The sequence below is a fragment of the Bombina bombina genome, chromosome 3 (genome assembly GCF_027579735.1).
Source record: "Bombina bombina isolate aBomBom1 chromosome 3, aBomBom1.pri, whole genome shotgun sequence".
Taxonomy (NCBI): Eukaryota; Metazoa; Chordata; class Amphibia; order Anura; family Bombinatoridae; genus Bombina; species Bombina bombina.
In genome coordinates, this window is record NC_069501.1 from 847,003,511 (window position 1) to 847,019,323 (window position 15,813).

At 37.2% G+C, this 15,813-nt stretch overlaps 1 protein-coding gene across 1 annotated transcript in view; it reads right to left on the reverse strand.

Moving 5' to 3' along the window:
• ITGBL1 (integrin subunit beta like 1) overlaps positions 1-9,516 on the reverse strand; it is an 803,636-nt gene extending 794,120 nt beyond the window's left edge. Inside the window, exon 1 of the mRNA XM_053707807.1 lies at positions 9,168-9,516. Within this exon, the coding sequence (XP_053563782.1) occupies positions 9,168-9,259 (92 nt within the window). The 5' untranslated portion in view covers positions 9,260-9,516. The remainder of the gene's footprint in view (positions 1-9,167) is intronic.
• Between the last annotated feature and the right edge of the window lie 6,297 nt (positions 9,517-15,813).

Genomic DNA, 15,813 nt, shown 5'->3' on the forward strand with positions numbered 1-15,813 from the left:
CCCTAGGCTAACGAACAAGTTGATTTGATCTTAGTAAAAGGACGTTACCCCTAGACTATCATTTTTTTAACCCCTAGAAAAATGAGCATGTTTTTTTCTTATAAGGCAGTGACTTATAAGAGTGACTAACCAGCAATTATTTTTAACCCCTAGACTAACGAGCAAGTTGTTTTGTTCTTACAACACTCAGATTAATCGCAGGAGCTGCAAAGATTAAAAGCAATAGCAAATTCAGATGCGACTAAAGTTAATTATTAACATCTGAATTTACTATTGCTTTTAATCTTTGCAGCTCCTGCGATTAATCTGAGTGTTGTAAGAACAAAACAACTTGCTCTTTAGTCTAGGGGTTAAAAATAATTGCTGGTTAGTCACTCTTATAAGTCACTGCCTTATAAGAAAAAAACATGCTTGTTTTTCTAGGGGTTAAAAAATGATAGTCTAAGGGTAACGTCCTTTTACTAAGATCAAATCAACTTGCTCGTTAGCCTAGGGGTACTTATACTTACCTCTAGTAAAGTAACAGATGATTCCCCAATGTGCTTGTGTTCCGTGAATCTTCAGCGCTCTGGTGCGCCACGCCCACCAACGTTGATGTCACTATCATGAAGTCCGCCCTGCTTCCTGTGCCAGAATAGTGACGGTCACGCTAGGACTGAGGGGCCAAAATGCGCATGCGTTACTTTTAAAATAATTATATGCGCATGCGGACCGCCATGATGTTTCTACCTAGGTAGAACATCATTATAGGGTCCACATAATGTGATAAAAATGGGCTTGGCAATATAAAGATATTTGATTTAGAATAACTAGAAAACGAGTGAAAAAATTTAACAGGTACTTATTTGAAATATGTCACATACATAATGAAGTTTTAATAAAGATTTAAAAAGTTTTTGGGTTTACTATCCCTTTAAGAAAATAATCACTTAAAAGCTTCAATGAAGCAGCTGGTCAAAATGAAAGTGCAATGCTTATTTCTTTCATGTAATTGGCAAGAGTCCATGAGCTAGTGACGTATGGGATATACAATCCTACCAGGAGGGGCAAAGTTTCCCAAACCTCAAAATGCCTATAAATACACCCCTCACCACACCCACAATTCAGTTTTACAAACTTTGCCTCCTATGGAGGTGGTGAAGTAAGTTTGTGCTAAGATTTCTACGTTGATATGCGCTTCTCAGCCTGATTCCTCTCAGAGTACAGCGAATGTCAGAGGGATGTGAAGAGAGTATCACCTATTGAATGCAATGATTTTCCTAACGGGGGTCTATTTCATAGGTTCTGTGTTATCGGTCGTAGAGATTCATCTCCTACCTCCCTTTTCAGATCGACGATATACTCTCATATACCATTACCTCTACTGATAACTGTTTCAGTACTGGTTTGGCTATCTGCTATATGTGGATGGGTGTCTTTTGGTAACTATGTTTTTTATTACTTAAGACACCTCAGCTATGGTCTGGCACTTGCATTTATTTAAAGTTCTATATATATGTATTGTACTTATATTTGCCATGAGTCAGGTTCATGTATTTCCTTCTGCAGACTGTCAGTTTCATATTTGGGAAATAATCATATTAAGAAATATTTTTTTCTTACCTGGGGTTTAGTCTTTTTTTCAAATTGACTACTTTACAAATTGCGGGCAGCATTAGGCCCGCGGGTGCGCTAAATGCTAGACTTTAATGCGTCATTCTTGGTGAGAGAATTTTTTGGCGCGAAAAGTACGTCCATTGACGCAAGTTCGTCATTTCTGGCGTCGTAGTTGACGTGGAAGCCTTACACACGGTTGCGTCGTTAGTGACGCAAGTGTGTCATTTCCGGATATTGTTGGCGACAAAATTTTTCTCTTACGTTGTGCGTCATATTTGGCGCCTAATTTTTCATTAATTTATACCCCATTGCTGTTTGCCTCTTGCCTTTCTCTATGTCAGAGGGCTATGCTGTTTGCATTTTTTCCCAATTCTAAAACTGTCATAAGGATGTTGTTTTTTCTTTTACATACTGCAAGATGTCTCAATCTGATCTTTCCTCAGAAGTATCTGTTGGAACTTTGCTGCCTGACATCGGTTCTACCATCGGTTCTACCATCTCCTAATGTCATTTGTAATAGTTGTCATGATAAACTTTTACATGCAGAGAATGTATCCATCAGTAATATTACATTGCCAGTTGCAGTTCCTTCAACTTCTAATGTACATGATATACCTATGAATTTTAAAGAATTTGTTACTGATTCTATTCAGAAGGCTTTGTCTGCATTTCCGCCTTCTAATAAACGTAAAAGGTCTTTTAATACTTCTCATAAAGTTGATGAAATTTCAAATGACCGACAACATAATGATTTATCCTCCTCTGATGAGGATCTATCTGATTCAGAAGACCCCTCCTCAAATATTGACAATGACAAATCTACCTATTTGTTTAAAATAGAGTATATTCGTTCTTTGTTAAAAGAAGTGATAATTACTTTGGATATTGAGGAAGCTAGTCCTCTTGACATTAAGACTAGTAAACATTTAAATGCTGTTTTTAAACCTCCTGTGGTTACTCCAGAGGTTTTTCCTATTCCTGATGCTATTTCTGATATGATTTCTAAGGAATGGAATAAGCCAGGTACTCCTTTTATTCCTTCTTCAAGGTTTAAAAAATTGTATCCTTTACCAGCAATTTCTATAGAGTTTTGGGAAAAGATCCCTAAAGTTGATGGGGCTATTTCTACTCTTGCTAAACGTACCACTATTCCTATGGAGGATACTACTTCTTTTAAAGATCCTTTAGATAGGAAACTTGAGTCCTATCTAAGGAAAGCCTATTTATATTCAGGTCATCTTCTCAGGCCTGCAATTTCTTTGGCTGATGTTGCGGCTGCATCAACTTTTTGGTTGGAGAATTTAGCGTAACAAGAATTGGATTCTGACATATCTAGCATTGTTCGCTTACTGCAACATGCTAATCATTTTATTTGTGATGCCATTTTTGATATTATCAAAATTGATGTTAGATCCATCTCTTTAGCTATTTTAGCTAGAAGAGCTTTATGGCTTAAATCTTGGAATGCTGATATGACATCTAAATCTAGATTATTATCTCTTTCTTTCCAATGTAATAATTTATTTGGTTCTCAGTTTGATTCTATTATTTCAACTGTTACTGGGGGAAGGGAGTTTTTCTGCCTCAGGATAAAAAAAACCTAAGGTTAAATCTAAGACTTCTAACCGTTTTCATTCCTTTCGTCAAAATAAGGAACAAAAATCTAATCCTTCCCCCAAGGAATCCATTTCCAATTGGAAGCCTTCCTCAAATTGGAATAAATCCAAGCCTTTTAAAAAAACAAAATCAGCCCCTAAGTCCGCATGAAGGTGCAACCCTCATTCCAGCTCAGCTGGTAGGGGGCAGATTAAGGTTGTTCAAGGATTTTTGGATAAATTATGTCCAAAATCAATGGATTCAGAGCATTGTCTCTCAAGGGTAGCGAATAGGATTCAGAGTAAGACCTCCTGTGAGAAGATTTTTTCTCTCACGTATCCCAGCAAATCCAGTAAAATCTCAGGCTTTCCTGAAGTGTGTTTCAGACCTGGAGTCTTCAGGGATAATCATGCCGGTTCCTTTTCAGGAACAAGGTCTGGGGTTTTATTCAAATCTATTCATTGTCCCAAAGAAGGAAAATTCATTCAGACCAGTTCTGGATCTGAAAATTTTAAATCGTTATGTAAGAGTCCCAACTTTCAAGATGGTGACTATAAGGACTATTCTGCCTTTTGTTCAGCAAGGACATTATATGTCTACAATAGACTTGCAGGATGCATACCTTCATATTCCGATTCATCCAGAACAATATCAGTTCCTGACATTCTCTTTTCTAGACAAGCATTACCAATTTGTTGCTCTTCCATTTGGCCTAGTAACAGCTCCAAGAATCTTTTCAAAGGTTCTAGGTGCCCTACTCTCTGTAATCAGAGAGCAGGGTATTGCAGTGTTTCCTTATTTGGACAATATCTTGGTACTAGCTCAGTCTTTACGTTCTGCAGAATCTCACACGAATCAACTAGTGTTGTTTCTTCAAAATCATGGTTGGAGAATCAATTTACCAAAAAGTTTCTTGATTCCTCAGACAAGGGTCACCTTTTTAGGTTTCCAGATAGATTCAGTGTCCATGACTCTGTCTCTAACAGACAAGAGATGTTTGAAATTGGTTGCAGCCTGTCAGCACCTTCAGTATCAGTCATTCCCTTCAGTGGTTATGTGCATGGAAGTTTTAGGCCTCATGACTGCAGCATCGGACGCGATTCCTTTTGCTGGTTTTCACATGAGACCTCTACAGCTTTGTATGCTGAATCAATGGTACAGGGATTATACAAAGATATCACAGTTAATATCCTTAAATCCCAATGTTCGACACTCTCTGACATGGTGGTTAAATCACCAGCGTTCCTTCCTTTGTTCGGCCAACCTGGACTGTGATCACTACAGACGCACGTCTTTCAGGTTGGGGAGCTGTTTGGGGATCTCTGACAGCACAAGGGGTTTGGAAATCTCAAGAGGCAAGATTACCAATCAATATTTTAGAACTCAGAGCTCTTCAGTTTTGGCCTCTGTTGAAGAGAGAACCGTTCATTTGCTTTCAGACAGACAATATCACAACTGTGGCATATGTCAATCATCAGGGTGGGACTCACAGTCTCCAAGCTATGAAAGAAGTATCTCGGATACTTGCTTGGGTGGAATCCAGCTCCTGTCTAATCTCTGCGGTGCATATCTCAGGTGTAGACAATTGGGAGGCGGATTATCTCAGCTGTCAGACTTTACACCCAGGGGAGTGGTCTCTCCATCCAGATGTGTTTTCTCAGATTGTTCAGATATGGGGTCTTCCAGAGATAGACCTCATGGCCTCTCATCTAAACAAGAAACTTCCCAGATACCTGTCCAGGTCCAGGGATGTTCAGGCGGAAGCAGTGGATGCGCTGACACTTCCTTGGTGTTATCATCCTGCTTACATTTTCCCGCCTCTAGTTCTTCCAAGAGTGATACCCCAAATAATCATGGAACAATTGTTTGTGTTGCTGGTGGCTCCAGCATGGCCACACAGGTTTTGGTATGCAGATCTTGTTCGGATGTCCAGTTGCCAACCTTGGCCACTTCCGTTAAGGCCGGACCTACTGTCTCAAGGTCCGTTTTTCCATCAGGATCTCAAATCATTAAATTTGAAGGTATGGAAATTGAACGCTTAGTACTAAGTCATAGAGGTTTCTCTGACTCAGTGATTACTACTATGTTACAATCTCGTAAATCTGTCTCTAGAAACATTTATTATCGAGTTTGGAAGACCTACATTTCATGGTGTTCTTCTCATAAATTTTCTTGGCATTCTTTTAGAATTCCTAGAATTTTACAGTTCCTTCAGGATGGTTTGGATAAGGATTTGTCTGCAAGTTCCTTGAAGGGACAAATCTCTGCTCTTTCTGTTTTATTTCACAGAAATATTGCTAAACTTCCTGATATTCACTGTTTTGTACAGGCTTTAACTCATATTAAGCCCGTCATTAAATCAATTTCTCCTCCTTGGAGTCTTAATTTGGCGTTACAGGCCCCTCCGTTTGAGCCTATGCATTCTTTGGACATTAAACTACTTTCTTGGAAAGTGTTGTTCCTTTTGGCCATCTCTTCTGCTAGAAGAGTTTCTGAGCTATCTGCTCTTTCTTGTGAATCTCCTTTTCTGATTTTTCATCAGGATAAGGCGGTTTTGAGGACTTCATTTCAATTTTTGCCTAAAGTTGTGAATTCTAACAACATTAGTAGATAAATTGTTGTCCCTTCCTTGTGCCCTAATCCTAGGAATTCTTTGGAAAGATCCTTAAATTCTTTGGATGTGGTGAGAGCTTTGAAATATTATGTTGAAGCTACTAAAGATTTCAGGAAGACTTCTAGTCTATTTGTTATATTTTCTGGTCCTAGGAAAGGTCAGAAGGCCTCTGCTATTTTCTTGGCTTCTTGGTTAAAGCTTTTGATTCATCAAGGTTATTTGGAGTCGGGTCAGGCCCCGCCTCAGATAATTACAGCTCATTCTACTAGATCAGTCTCCACTTCGTGGGCTTTTAAGAATGAAGCTTCATTTGATCAGATTTGCAAAGCAGCAACTTGGTCCTCTTTGCATACATTTACTAAATTCTACCATTTTGATGTATTTGCTTCTTCAGAAGCAGTTTTTGGTAGAAAAGTTCTTCAGGCAGCTGTTTCAGTTTGATTCTTCTGCTGATGTTTTAAGTTTTTCTTTTCATTATGAGAATAACTTATATTTTGGGTTATGGATTATTTTTCAGCGAGAAATGGCTGTTGTTTATTTTTATCCCTCCCATATATATTTACGTATGTATATCCCATACGTCACTAGCGCATGGACTCTTGCCAATATGAAAGAAATGAATTTATCAGGTTAATTCTTACATAAATCATGTTATCATCTTTGTGAGCCATTATTACAATGTAATAGATCATTTGCCATGGAAACATAGAATGGAATATGACGAAATCATAATGGGGACTGCAAGTTTGTATTTGCTAATTAATACTAAAACATGCATTCTTTTTTTGTTTTTATTTTTTTTTTCATTTTTTTTTTAACAGCATTTGTATTTAAAAGTGTAATTGATACATTCCTAACACATTTCAAGTATCCATTTTATTTTCTTGTCAGATTGCAGTGAAACAGATTTTGAAACATTACACAAAGCTTTTTTTTTTTTTTAGAGAAAAGAGAGCTGTCAGATTTGTAACTTTATAGTTCAAAATTGTCAGCATGGCAAATAAAGATGATGCCAGTGCTTTCAACAAGTTATCATAAATCATAAGTACTAATAAAACATTTAAGTTTCATAAGAAGTTAAAAAAGCACACAGCAGAATTGCTTATGCAATTTAAGCAAGTGTAAAGAAATATAAATAAAATAAAAAATAATCAGATTTCAATGTTTTGTGCAACAATTTGTAGACTAAGGTGCACTTTAGCCACCCTGGGGAATAAATATGACATCCCAGCATGTTTGTCATTCTGTTTATTTAATAACTGCATGATCTTCCAGTCTCATCAGTCATTGTCCCTTTATCACTTCAGTCTCAGTTCCGCATCTGGGCAGACATTGGTTTGTATTCTGTTCTCGCAGCATAGCCTTCTGTATGCTAATCCAACAAGTGTATTTCATTTACAAGAACAGTTAACGTGTCACACCTTAGTCATTCCAATTTACATCACTACAAATTGCATTTAATCTTTTTCTTTCTTTACAGCAGCCTATCAACATATTTTATAGTAACCGTTTTATTGTTTGTACATAGCACTGCTGTCTAAATTTTAAATTGAAGGTCTGTCCTGGAAATGTAACACTCTACACTCATTTTATTCATTAAACCAAATCAAACATATGCTTTTGCATTAAAGAGCTTAAAATTAACAGGTTGTCAGGATGTGTACCAATGATCTCTATATACAGTTTATTAATGGGACAGTTGCAGAAAAGAGTATCTATAATGGGGCAGTTGCAGCAAAGAAAAACTGTATGGTGCAAATAGGGTAATTGAGGAGTGGGGTTAGATAAACAGCAACTGGGGAAAATTGCCCCCAAGTCTAAGGTAGGACAACAACACTGACGTAAGGTAAAGGTCTATAGAAATTACAGAAACAAAATAACGTCATAAATTAGTAAACTGCCCAAGTTTAAAAAATACAGCCACAGCATCTGCACAATTTATTTGACTCTGACCCCCATCCCAGTTTTCCTGGCACTCACGGCCCATGTGGTGCTGACTTGATTGTAAACAGTCTTATTCTCCAGATCCTAAGCACTTCCACCATGCTCTCAGAGCTAATGCTTTAGCTTCATACAACAATAAATCATCCACAGTCAAAGACAGAACACATTCACATGGGGGTTTAAGGAGGATTAATCACTAATTGCCCAACTTACTTCTGCTGTACGCACACCTGTTCAGCTAGCTACTGCATGATGACGTCACCTATTCGTCCAAACTTGTCCTCACGTGTAAATCAAAGCTGACATTCTCAGGTGCAGTAAGTTCAATTAGGAAAATACAACTGACCCTGCTTTTTTAAATTACCTGTACAGTTACAATGCACATTAAATAAATGTATAACATAATGCATGTGCTCACCATGTTCTCTGTAGATAAATTCATGGTGCATTACATAATAAAAATAAATTTACATTTTTATATTTTCTGGAAGTTACAGTATTCCTTCAGTTTACATTTAAAAACGAAGATGCAATAGGCAAATCAAACGTTTTTGACTCATAGGATCAAGTGCACTTGCTGTTAACAATAAAATAACAAATATATTTGATAGCAAGTTCTTAAAGGGACACTGAACCCAAATTTTTTCTATCGTGATTCAGACAGAGCATGCAATTTTAAGCAACTTTCTAATTTACTCCTATTATCAAATGTTCTTCATTCTCTTGGTATCTTTATTTGAAATGCAAAAATGTAAGTTTAGATGCCGGCCCATTTTTGGATAATAACCTGGGTTATTCTTGCTGATTGGTGGATAAATTCATCCACCAATAAAAGTGTGCTGTCCAGAGTACTGAACCAAAAAAAAGCTTAGATGCCTTCTTTTTCAAATAAAGATAGCAAGTGAACAAAGAAATATTGATAATAGGAGAAATTAGAAAATTGCTTAAAATTGCATGCTCTATCTGAATCATGAAAGAAAAAATTTGGGTTCAGTGTCCCTTTAAATGCAAATATTTGATTAATGAAGATGCTCTGCACAGGAGCATAACATATTAAACTGTAGCTAATCTGGTGCCAAAAAGTAAATATGCATTTCACAAACATATTAGCACAGTGGAAGGAACTGCAGCTAATGCACAGAATACTCAGGTTATAGGTGATGCAAGGAAATGAGTCATTGTTGCTGCATCCAAAAACGATTAGTGTTTACCTATAACTGACTGTAACAAATAAAGGTATGCAAAACCACTGTTAACACTAGTCTGTATTATTATGTCACACTTGCACAGGCAATTCTGTAATTACTATAATATATGACAAGTAAGTACAGCACATTAACTCAGTACAGCACCTGCATCTTTGGATGCAACAAAGATTGATTTATAAATACTAAATCACTAAAACAAAATCACTTACTTCGTGCTTAAAGAGGGGCTTTGTGGAACAGCTGCGAGGATACTGAAGAGGGAAGAAGCCCACACAAAGTTGACAAAAATTCCAGAGTGCATATTTCTATCCAGTTCGAGAAGTTTAGCCACCGACTACAAACTGTCCTACAGTACTTCTTTCTGAAAATGTGTCTCACACTGGGGCTGCAGTGTTCAAAGCTGGCCAAAACCGGCTCAAGAAACTATCCTCCTGCAAAGTGCCTTTGATTAGTTGCCTGGAAGGATTTGGGCAGCACTTTTGAAGTCCTTGTGCCAAATCCTTAAGTTTACAGTCTAGTCAGTCAAGTAATTAGAAACAGTTGTACGTCCAGATGTTTTATTCTTGACATACAAAGTCTCCTGTTCATGGATTTTTTTTTCTTGCTCAGACAACTTCATTCCTGAAATACCTGCACCAGGCAAATTATTATAAAATACATTTTTCAGCTGGATTTTAATATGTACGTTTATATTTAGAATATAATAATATTTTAAGACTGAGTAATGCAGTGAAACTGGGCAGTATTTTTTTGTACTTTAATATAGTTTTCTTTTTTAATTCCTGCTAAAATACTTTCCCTGAAATAAAGCATAGGGAGGGAAATGCATGGCTCATTAGCTGGAATATTTCTAAAATGATTATGTAATATATAAATATAAACCTAATATTTCATTCAATGCTTCAATCTTGTGTAATATTCACTGAAATTATTTGTAAAATGATTGATGAGTATAAATTAGAATGCAATGCGAATTTTCATAGAAAATAAAACAAAAAAATTGACAGATCACTTAATTTTTGCCTGTCTAGAGGTCAGCCTGACCTAATGGTGTAAGATGCATTTCCTCAATTGTGAGTTTGGTGGCGCTGGATTTTCAGCTAATTATGACAAACCAGTGACATAGGTTTTAACAGCACAAAATTTAAAATTGCTATTTTTATTTCCAAAAACAATTTGCCTACTTATAACTATATCACCAAAGTGTATTTGTCACATATAAAGCTGAGATGAGCAACCACAATATATGTTAAACCTTTATATAAGATTGAAGGTGTAGTGGCGTATTTAGGTTTTGTGCTGCCCTAGGCACTCAAAAGTCTGCTGCCACTAATTTCCCCCTCCCCTTTTTTTGGTTATAATATTTTTTTGCTCATAGAGTAACGTAATTTTAAAAAAAAATCATGCCATTGCCAAAGTATATGTTCACCAGGACTTGCAAAACACTTGCATACACACGCATAGTCACAAACACATACACATGAAGAGTTATACACATGGTCACACACACAGATCTATATATCTATTGATGCTATATATATATATATATATATATATATATATATATATATATATATATATATATACATATATATATATATAAACAATACTGAGTGCTGAAAGCTAACAGAACTAAAGGCAATAGATAGCTAAATAAATAAAAGGTTCAGAGTAACCTCTAAAATCCAAAGCTCCATGGGCAGTCTCTTATTTTACCCTCCCTTGAATGTAAGCTCCTTGGGCAAAATCTCCTATTATATACCTGTATAATACATCTAAAATAACTGCAAGCTTCTTAAAAATATAGCCACAAAAAGTGCTGCCCCCTCCCAATCTGCTGCCCTAGGCAAGTGCCTTGTTTGACTAGGCCAAAATACACCCCTAAGAAGGTGTTTAACTATTTCATTGCTAAATCAGGTTATGTTCCTGTGCTGAGGACATTTTAGGCTTTTGTACTTATTGCATTTAAAATGCAATGTTAGTGTTTTTTTCTGTATCAACACACATCAAATGTTGTTTTCATTTCAGCATACTCAACCCAAGTCCCCATAATGAATATATATATATATATATATATATATATATATATATATATATATATATAAATGTGTGTGTATGTGTGTAATTTCCTAAAGAGTAGATTTTTAAATCGATATTTATATATATATATATATATATATATATATATATGTGTATATATATATATATATATATATATATATATATATATATATATATAAAAGTGTGTGTATATCTATACCTGTGTCATAACAGGCACTTTGTTAGGATTTCTGTTCCTGCTGCATTAACACGTATTGTACCTTTAAGGAGGCCTAGAAGATCAGTTAGGCCCTAATTGTAGTAGTCTTTATAAGCTCTCTGTTTTCAGCATGTGATTGGTTCTGTATTGAGTTAATTCCTCTACTCTGGCATCTACTCTTTGAATATACTGTTTTGACTTCTGCTTCCCCTGACTAAGCTTCTGTTTACCCTTTTTGTTTGTACTTACTTGGTATATGACTTTAACTTGTTTGTGGACTTGTTTGTGTTTTGCCCTGCTTTTTCCTGTGAGGACTTGACCTGGACTGTCTGACTTAAAATTTCCTTTATGGTGGATTCCTCTGCTAAAAGAAGATCTACATTTCAGTATTCTATGTAAGTTTATACTCGTCTGGATAGGGAGACAAAACTTTTATAAAGGTATGTCTTTCTTTGATATTAGAATTTACAAACTTACGGCTAGATTTAGAGTTTTGTCGGTAAGGACCCGCGTAGCTAACGCCGGCTTTTTTCTGGCCGCACCATAAAAATAACTCTGGTATTGAGAGTCCACATAAAGGCTGCGTTAGGCTCCAAAAAAGGAGCGTAGAGCATTTTTAACGCAGCTTCAACTCTCGATACCAGAGTTGCTTACGCAAGCGGCCAGCCTCAAAAACGTGCTCGTGCACGATTCCCCCATAGAAAACAATGGGGCTGTTTGAGCTGAAAAAAAACCTAACACCTGCAAAAAAGCCGCGTACAGCTCCTAACGCAGCCCCATTGTTTGCTATGGGGAAACACTTCCTACGTCTGCACCTAACACTCTAACATGTACACCGAGTCTAAACACCCCTAACCTTACACTTATTAACCCCAAATCTGCCGCCCCCGCTATCGCTGACCCCTGCATATTATTATTAACCCCTAATCTGCCGCTCCGTAAACCGCCGCTACTTACATTATCCCTATGTACCCCTAATCTGCTGCCCTAACATCGCCAACCCCTATATTATACTTATTAACCCCTAATCTGCCCCCCACAACGTCGCCTCCACCTGCCTACACTTATTAACCCCTAATCTGCCGAGTGGACCTGAGCGCTATTATAATAAAGTTATTACCCCCTAATCCGCCTCACTAACCCTATAATAAATAGTATTAACCCCTAATCTGCCCTCCCTAACATCGCCGACACCTAACTTCAAGTATTAACCCCTAATCTGCCGACTGGAGCTCACCGCTATTCTAATAAATGTATTAACCCCTAAAGCTAAGTCTAACCCTAACACTAACACCCCCCTAAATTAAATATAATTTTAATCTAACGAAATTAATTAACTCTTATTAAATAAATTATTCCTATTTAAAGCTAAATACTTACCTGTAAAATAAATCCTAATATAGCTACAATATAAATTATAATTACATTGTAGCTATTTTAGGATTAATATTTATTTTACAGGCAACTTTGTAATTATTTTAACCAGGTACAATAGCTATTAAATAGTTAAGAACTATTTAATAGTTACCTAGTTAAAATAATTACAAAATTACCTGTAAAATAAATCCTAACCTAAGTTACAATTAAACCTAACACTATACTATCATTAAATTAATTAAATAAAATACCTACAATTACCTACAATTAAACCTAACACTACACTATCAATACATTAATTAAATACAATATCTACAAATAACTACAATGAAATAAACTAACTAAAGTACAAAAAATAAAAAAGAACTAAGTTACAAAAAATAAAAAAATATTTACAAACATAAGAAAAATATTACAACAATTTAAACTAATTACACCTACTCTAAGCCCCCTAATAAAATAACAAAGCCCCCCAAAATAAAAAATGCCCTACCCTATTCTAAATTACTAAAGTTAAAAGCTCTTTTACCTTACCAGCCCTGAACAGGGCCCTTTGCGGGGCATGCCCCAAGAAGTTCAGCTCTTTTGCCTGTAAAAAAAACATACAATACCCCCCCAACATTACAACCTACCACCCACATACCCCTAATCTAACCCAAACCCCCCTTAAATAAACCTAACACTAAGCCCCTGAAGATCATCCTACCTTGTCTTCACCATACCAGGTTCACCGATCCGTCCTGAAGAGCTCCTCCGATGTCCTGATCCAAGCCCAAGCGGGGGGCTGAAGATGTCCATGATCCGGTAGAAGTCTTCATCCAAGCGGGGCAGAAGAGGTCTTCCATCCGATTGAAGTCTTCATCCAAGCGGGGCAGAAGAGGTCTTCCATCCGATTGAAGTCTTCATCCAGGCGGCATCTTCTATCGACATCCATCTGGAGCGGAGCGGCAGCATCCTGAAGACCTCCGACGCGGAACATCCATCCTGGCCGACAACTGAACGACGAATGACGGTTCCTTTAAATTACGTCATCCAAGATGGCGTCCCTCGAATTACGATTGGCTGATAGGATCCGGTCGGCAGATTAGGGGTTAATAATTGAAGTTAGGTGTCGGCGATGTTAGGGAGGGCAGATTAGGGGTTAATACTATTTATTATAGGGTTAGTGAGGCGGATTAGGGGTTAATAACTTTATTATAGTAGCGGTGCGGTCCGCTCAGCAGATTAGGGGTTAATAAGTGTAGGCAGGTGGAGGCGACGTTGAGGGGGGCAGATTAGGGGTTAATAAATATAATATAGGGGTCGGCGGTGTTAGGGGCAGCAGATTAGGGGTACATAAGGATAACGTAGGTGGCGGCGCTTTGCGGTCGGCAGATTAGGGGTTAATAAGTGTAGGTAGCTGGCGGCGACGTTGTGGGGGGCAGATTAGGGGTTAATAAATATAATATAGGGGTCGGCGGTGTTAGGGGCAGCAGATTAGGGGTACATAAGGATAACGTAGTTGGCGGTTGGCAGATTAGGGGTTAAAAAAATTTAATCGAGTTGCGGCGATGTGGGGGGACCTCGGTTTAGGGGTACATAGGTAGTTTATGGGTGTTAGTGTACTTTAGAGTACAGTAGTTAAGAGCTTTATGAACCGGCGTTAGCCCAGAAAGCTCTTAACTACTGACTTTTTTCCTGCGGCTGGAGTTTTGTCGTTAGATTTCTAACGCTCACTTCAGACACGACTCTAAATACCGGAGTTAGAAAAATCCCATTGAAAAGATAGGATACGCAATTGACGTAAGGGGATCTGCGGTATGGAAAAGTTGCGGCTGAAAAGTGAGCGTTAGACCCTTTTTTGAGTGACTCCAAATACCGGAGGTAGCCTAAAACCAGCGTTAGGAGCCTCTAACGCTGGTTTTCACGGCTAACGCCAAACTCCAAATCTAGGCCTTAGTTACCTTCTAGTACTTAATTGTTGTTTGTTTTCTAAGAGCTGATTATAGATTATAAGTTATAGAGAGAGTTAAGCTACTATCTTTGTCTCGTTGCACTCTTACCCCTGGGCCTTGTTTGAATACAGTTTTCACTTCCAGTGACTTATTAAGGACTTGTGGTGAGTTGGGCCTCACAGCCTTTGATTCCAGCTTGTTTCATTCTTAAACAACAGCACTGCACCTGACAATGAGCTATAAATGTTACAACCTGTATATCTATTCATAAAGATATAGGCATAGCTATATATTTTACATTAACATTATCAGATATATATAGAAATATATATTTAAAAATAAAAAGTAAATTATATCTATGTGAAGAACATTGGAACGTAAAATATGCGTAGTTTGGTTTGTGCGCTTTAGGTATAAAATGGTGTCAGGTTAGTGCACATGAAGAAATCTTAAAGCGTGTTATGTAAATATTAAATATAAAATATTGAATAAAATATTAATAATAAATATTAATAACTGATAGACACTGTAAAAAAAAAAAAAATATATATATATATATATATATATATATATATATTTATATACACATACTCACCAGCTACTTTATTAGGTACACCTGTTCAGTTGCTTGGTAAACACAAATTACTAATTAGCCAATCACATCTAGATGTGGAGAAGACGGCTTGCTGAAGTTCAAACCAAGCATCAGAATGGGGAATAAAGGGGATTTAAGTGACTTTGAACGTGGCATAGTTGTTGGTGCTAGACGGACTGGTCTGAGTATTTCAAAAACTGCTGATCTACTGGGATTTTGATGCACAACCATCTCTAGGGTTTACAGAGAATGGTCTAAAAAAGAGAAAATATCCAGTGAGCGTCAGCTGTGTGGACGACAATGCCTTGTTGATGTCAGAGGAGAATGGGCAGACTGGTTTGATATGATAGAAAGACAACAGAAACTCAAATAACCACTCATTACAACCAAGGTATGCAGAATACCATCTCTGAATGCACAACACATTGAACCTTGAAGCAGATGGGCTACAGCAGCAGAAGACCACACCGGGTGCCACTCCTGTCACAGCTAAGAACAGGAAACTGAGGCTACAATTCGCACAGGCTCACCAAATTGGACAATAGAAGTTTGGAAAAAAGTTGCCTGGTTTGATGTGTCTCGATTTAAGCTGCGACATTCAGATGGTAAGGTCAGAATTTGGTGTAAACAACATAAAAGCATAGATCAATCCTGCCTTGTATCAACAATTCAGGCTGGTGGTGGTGTAA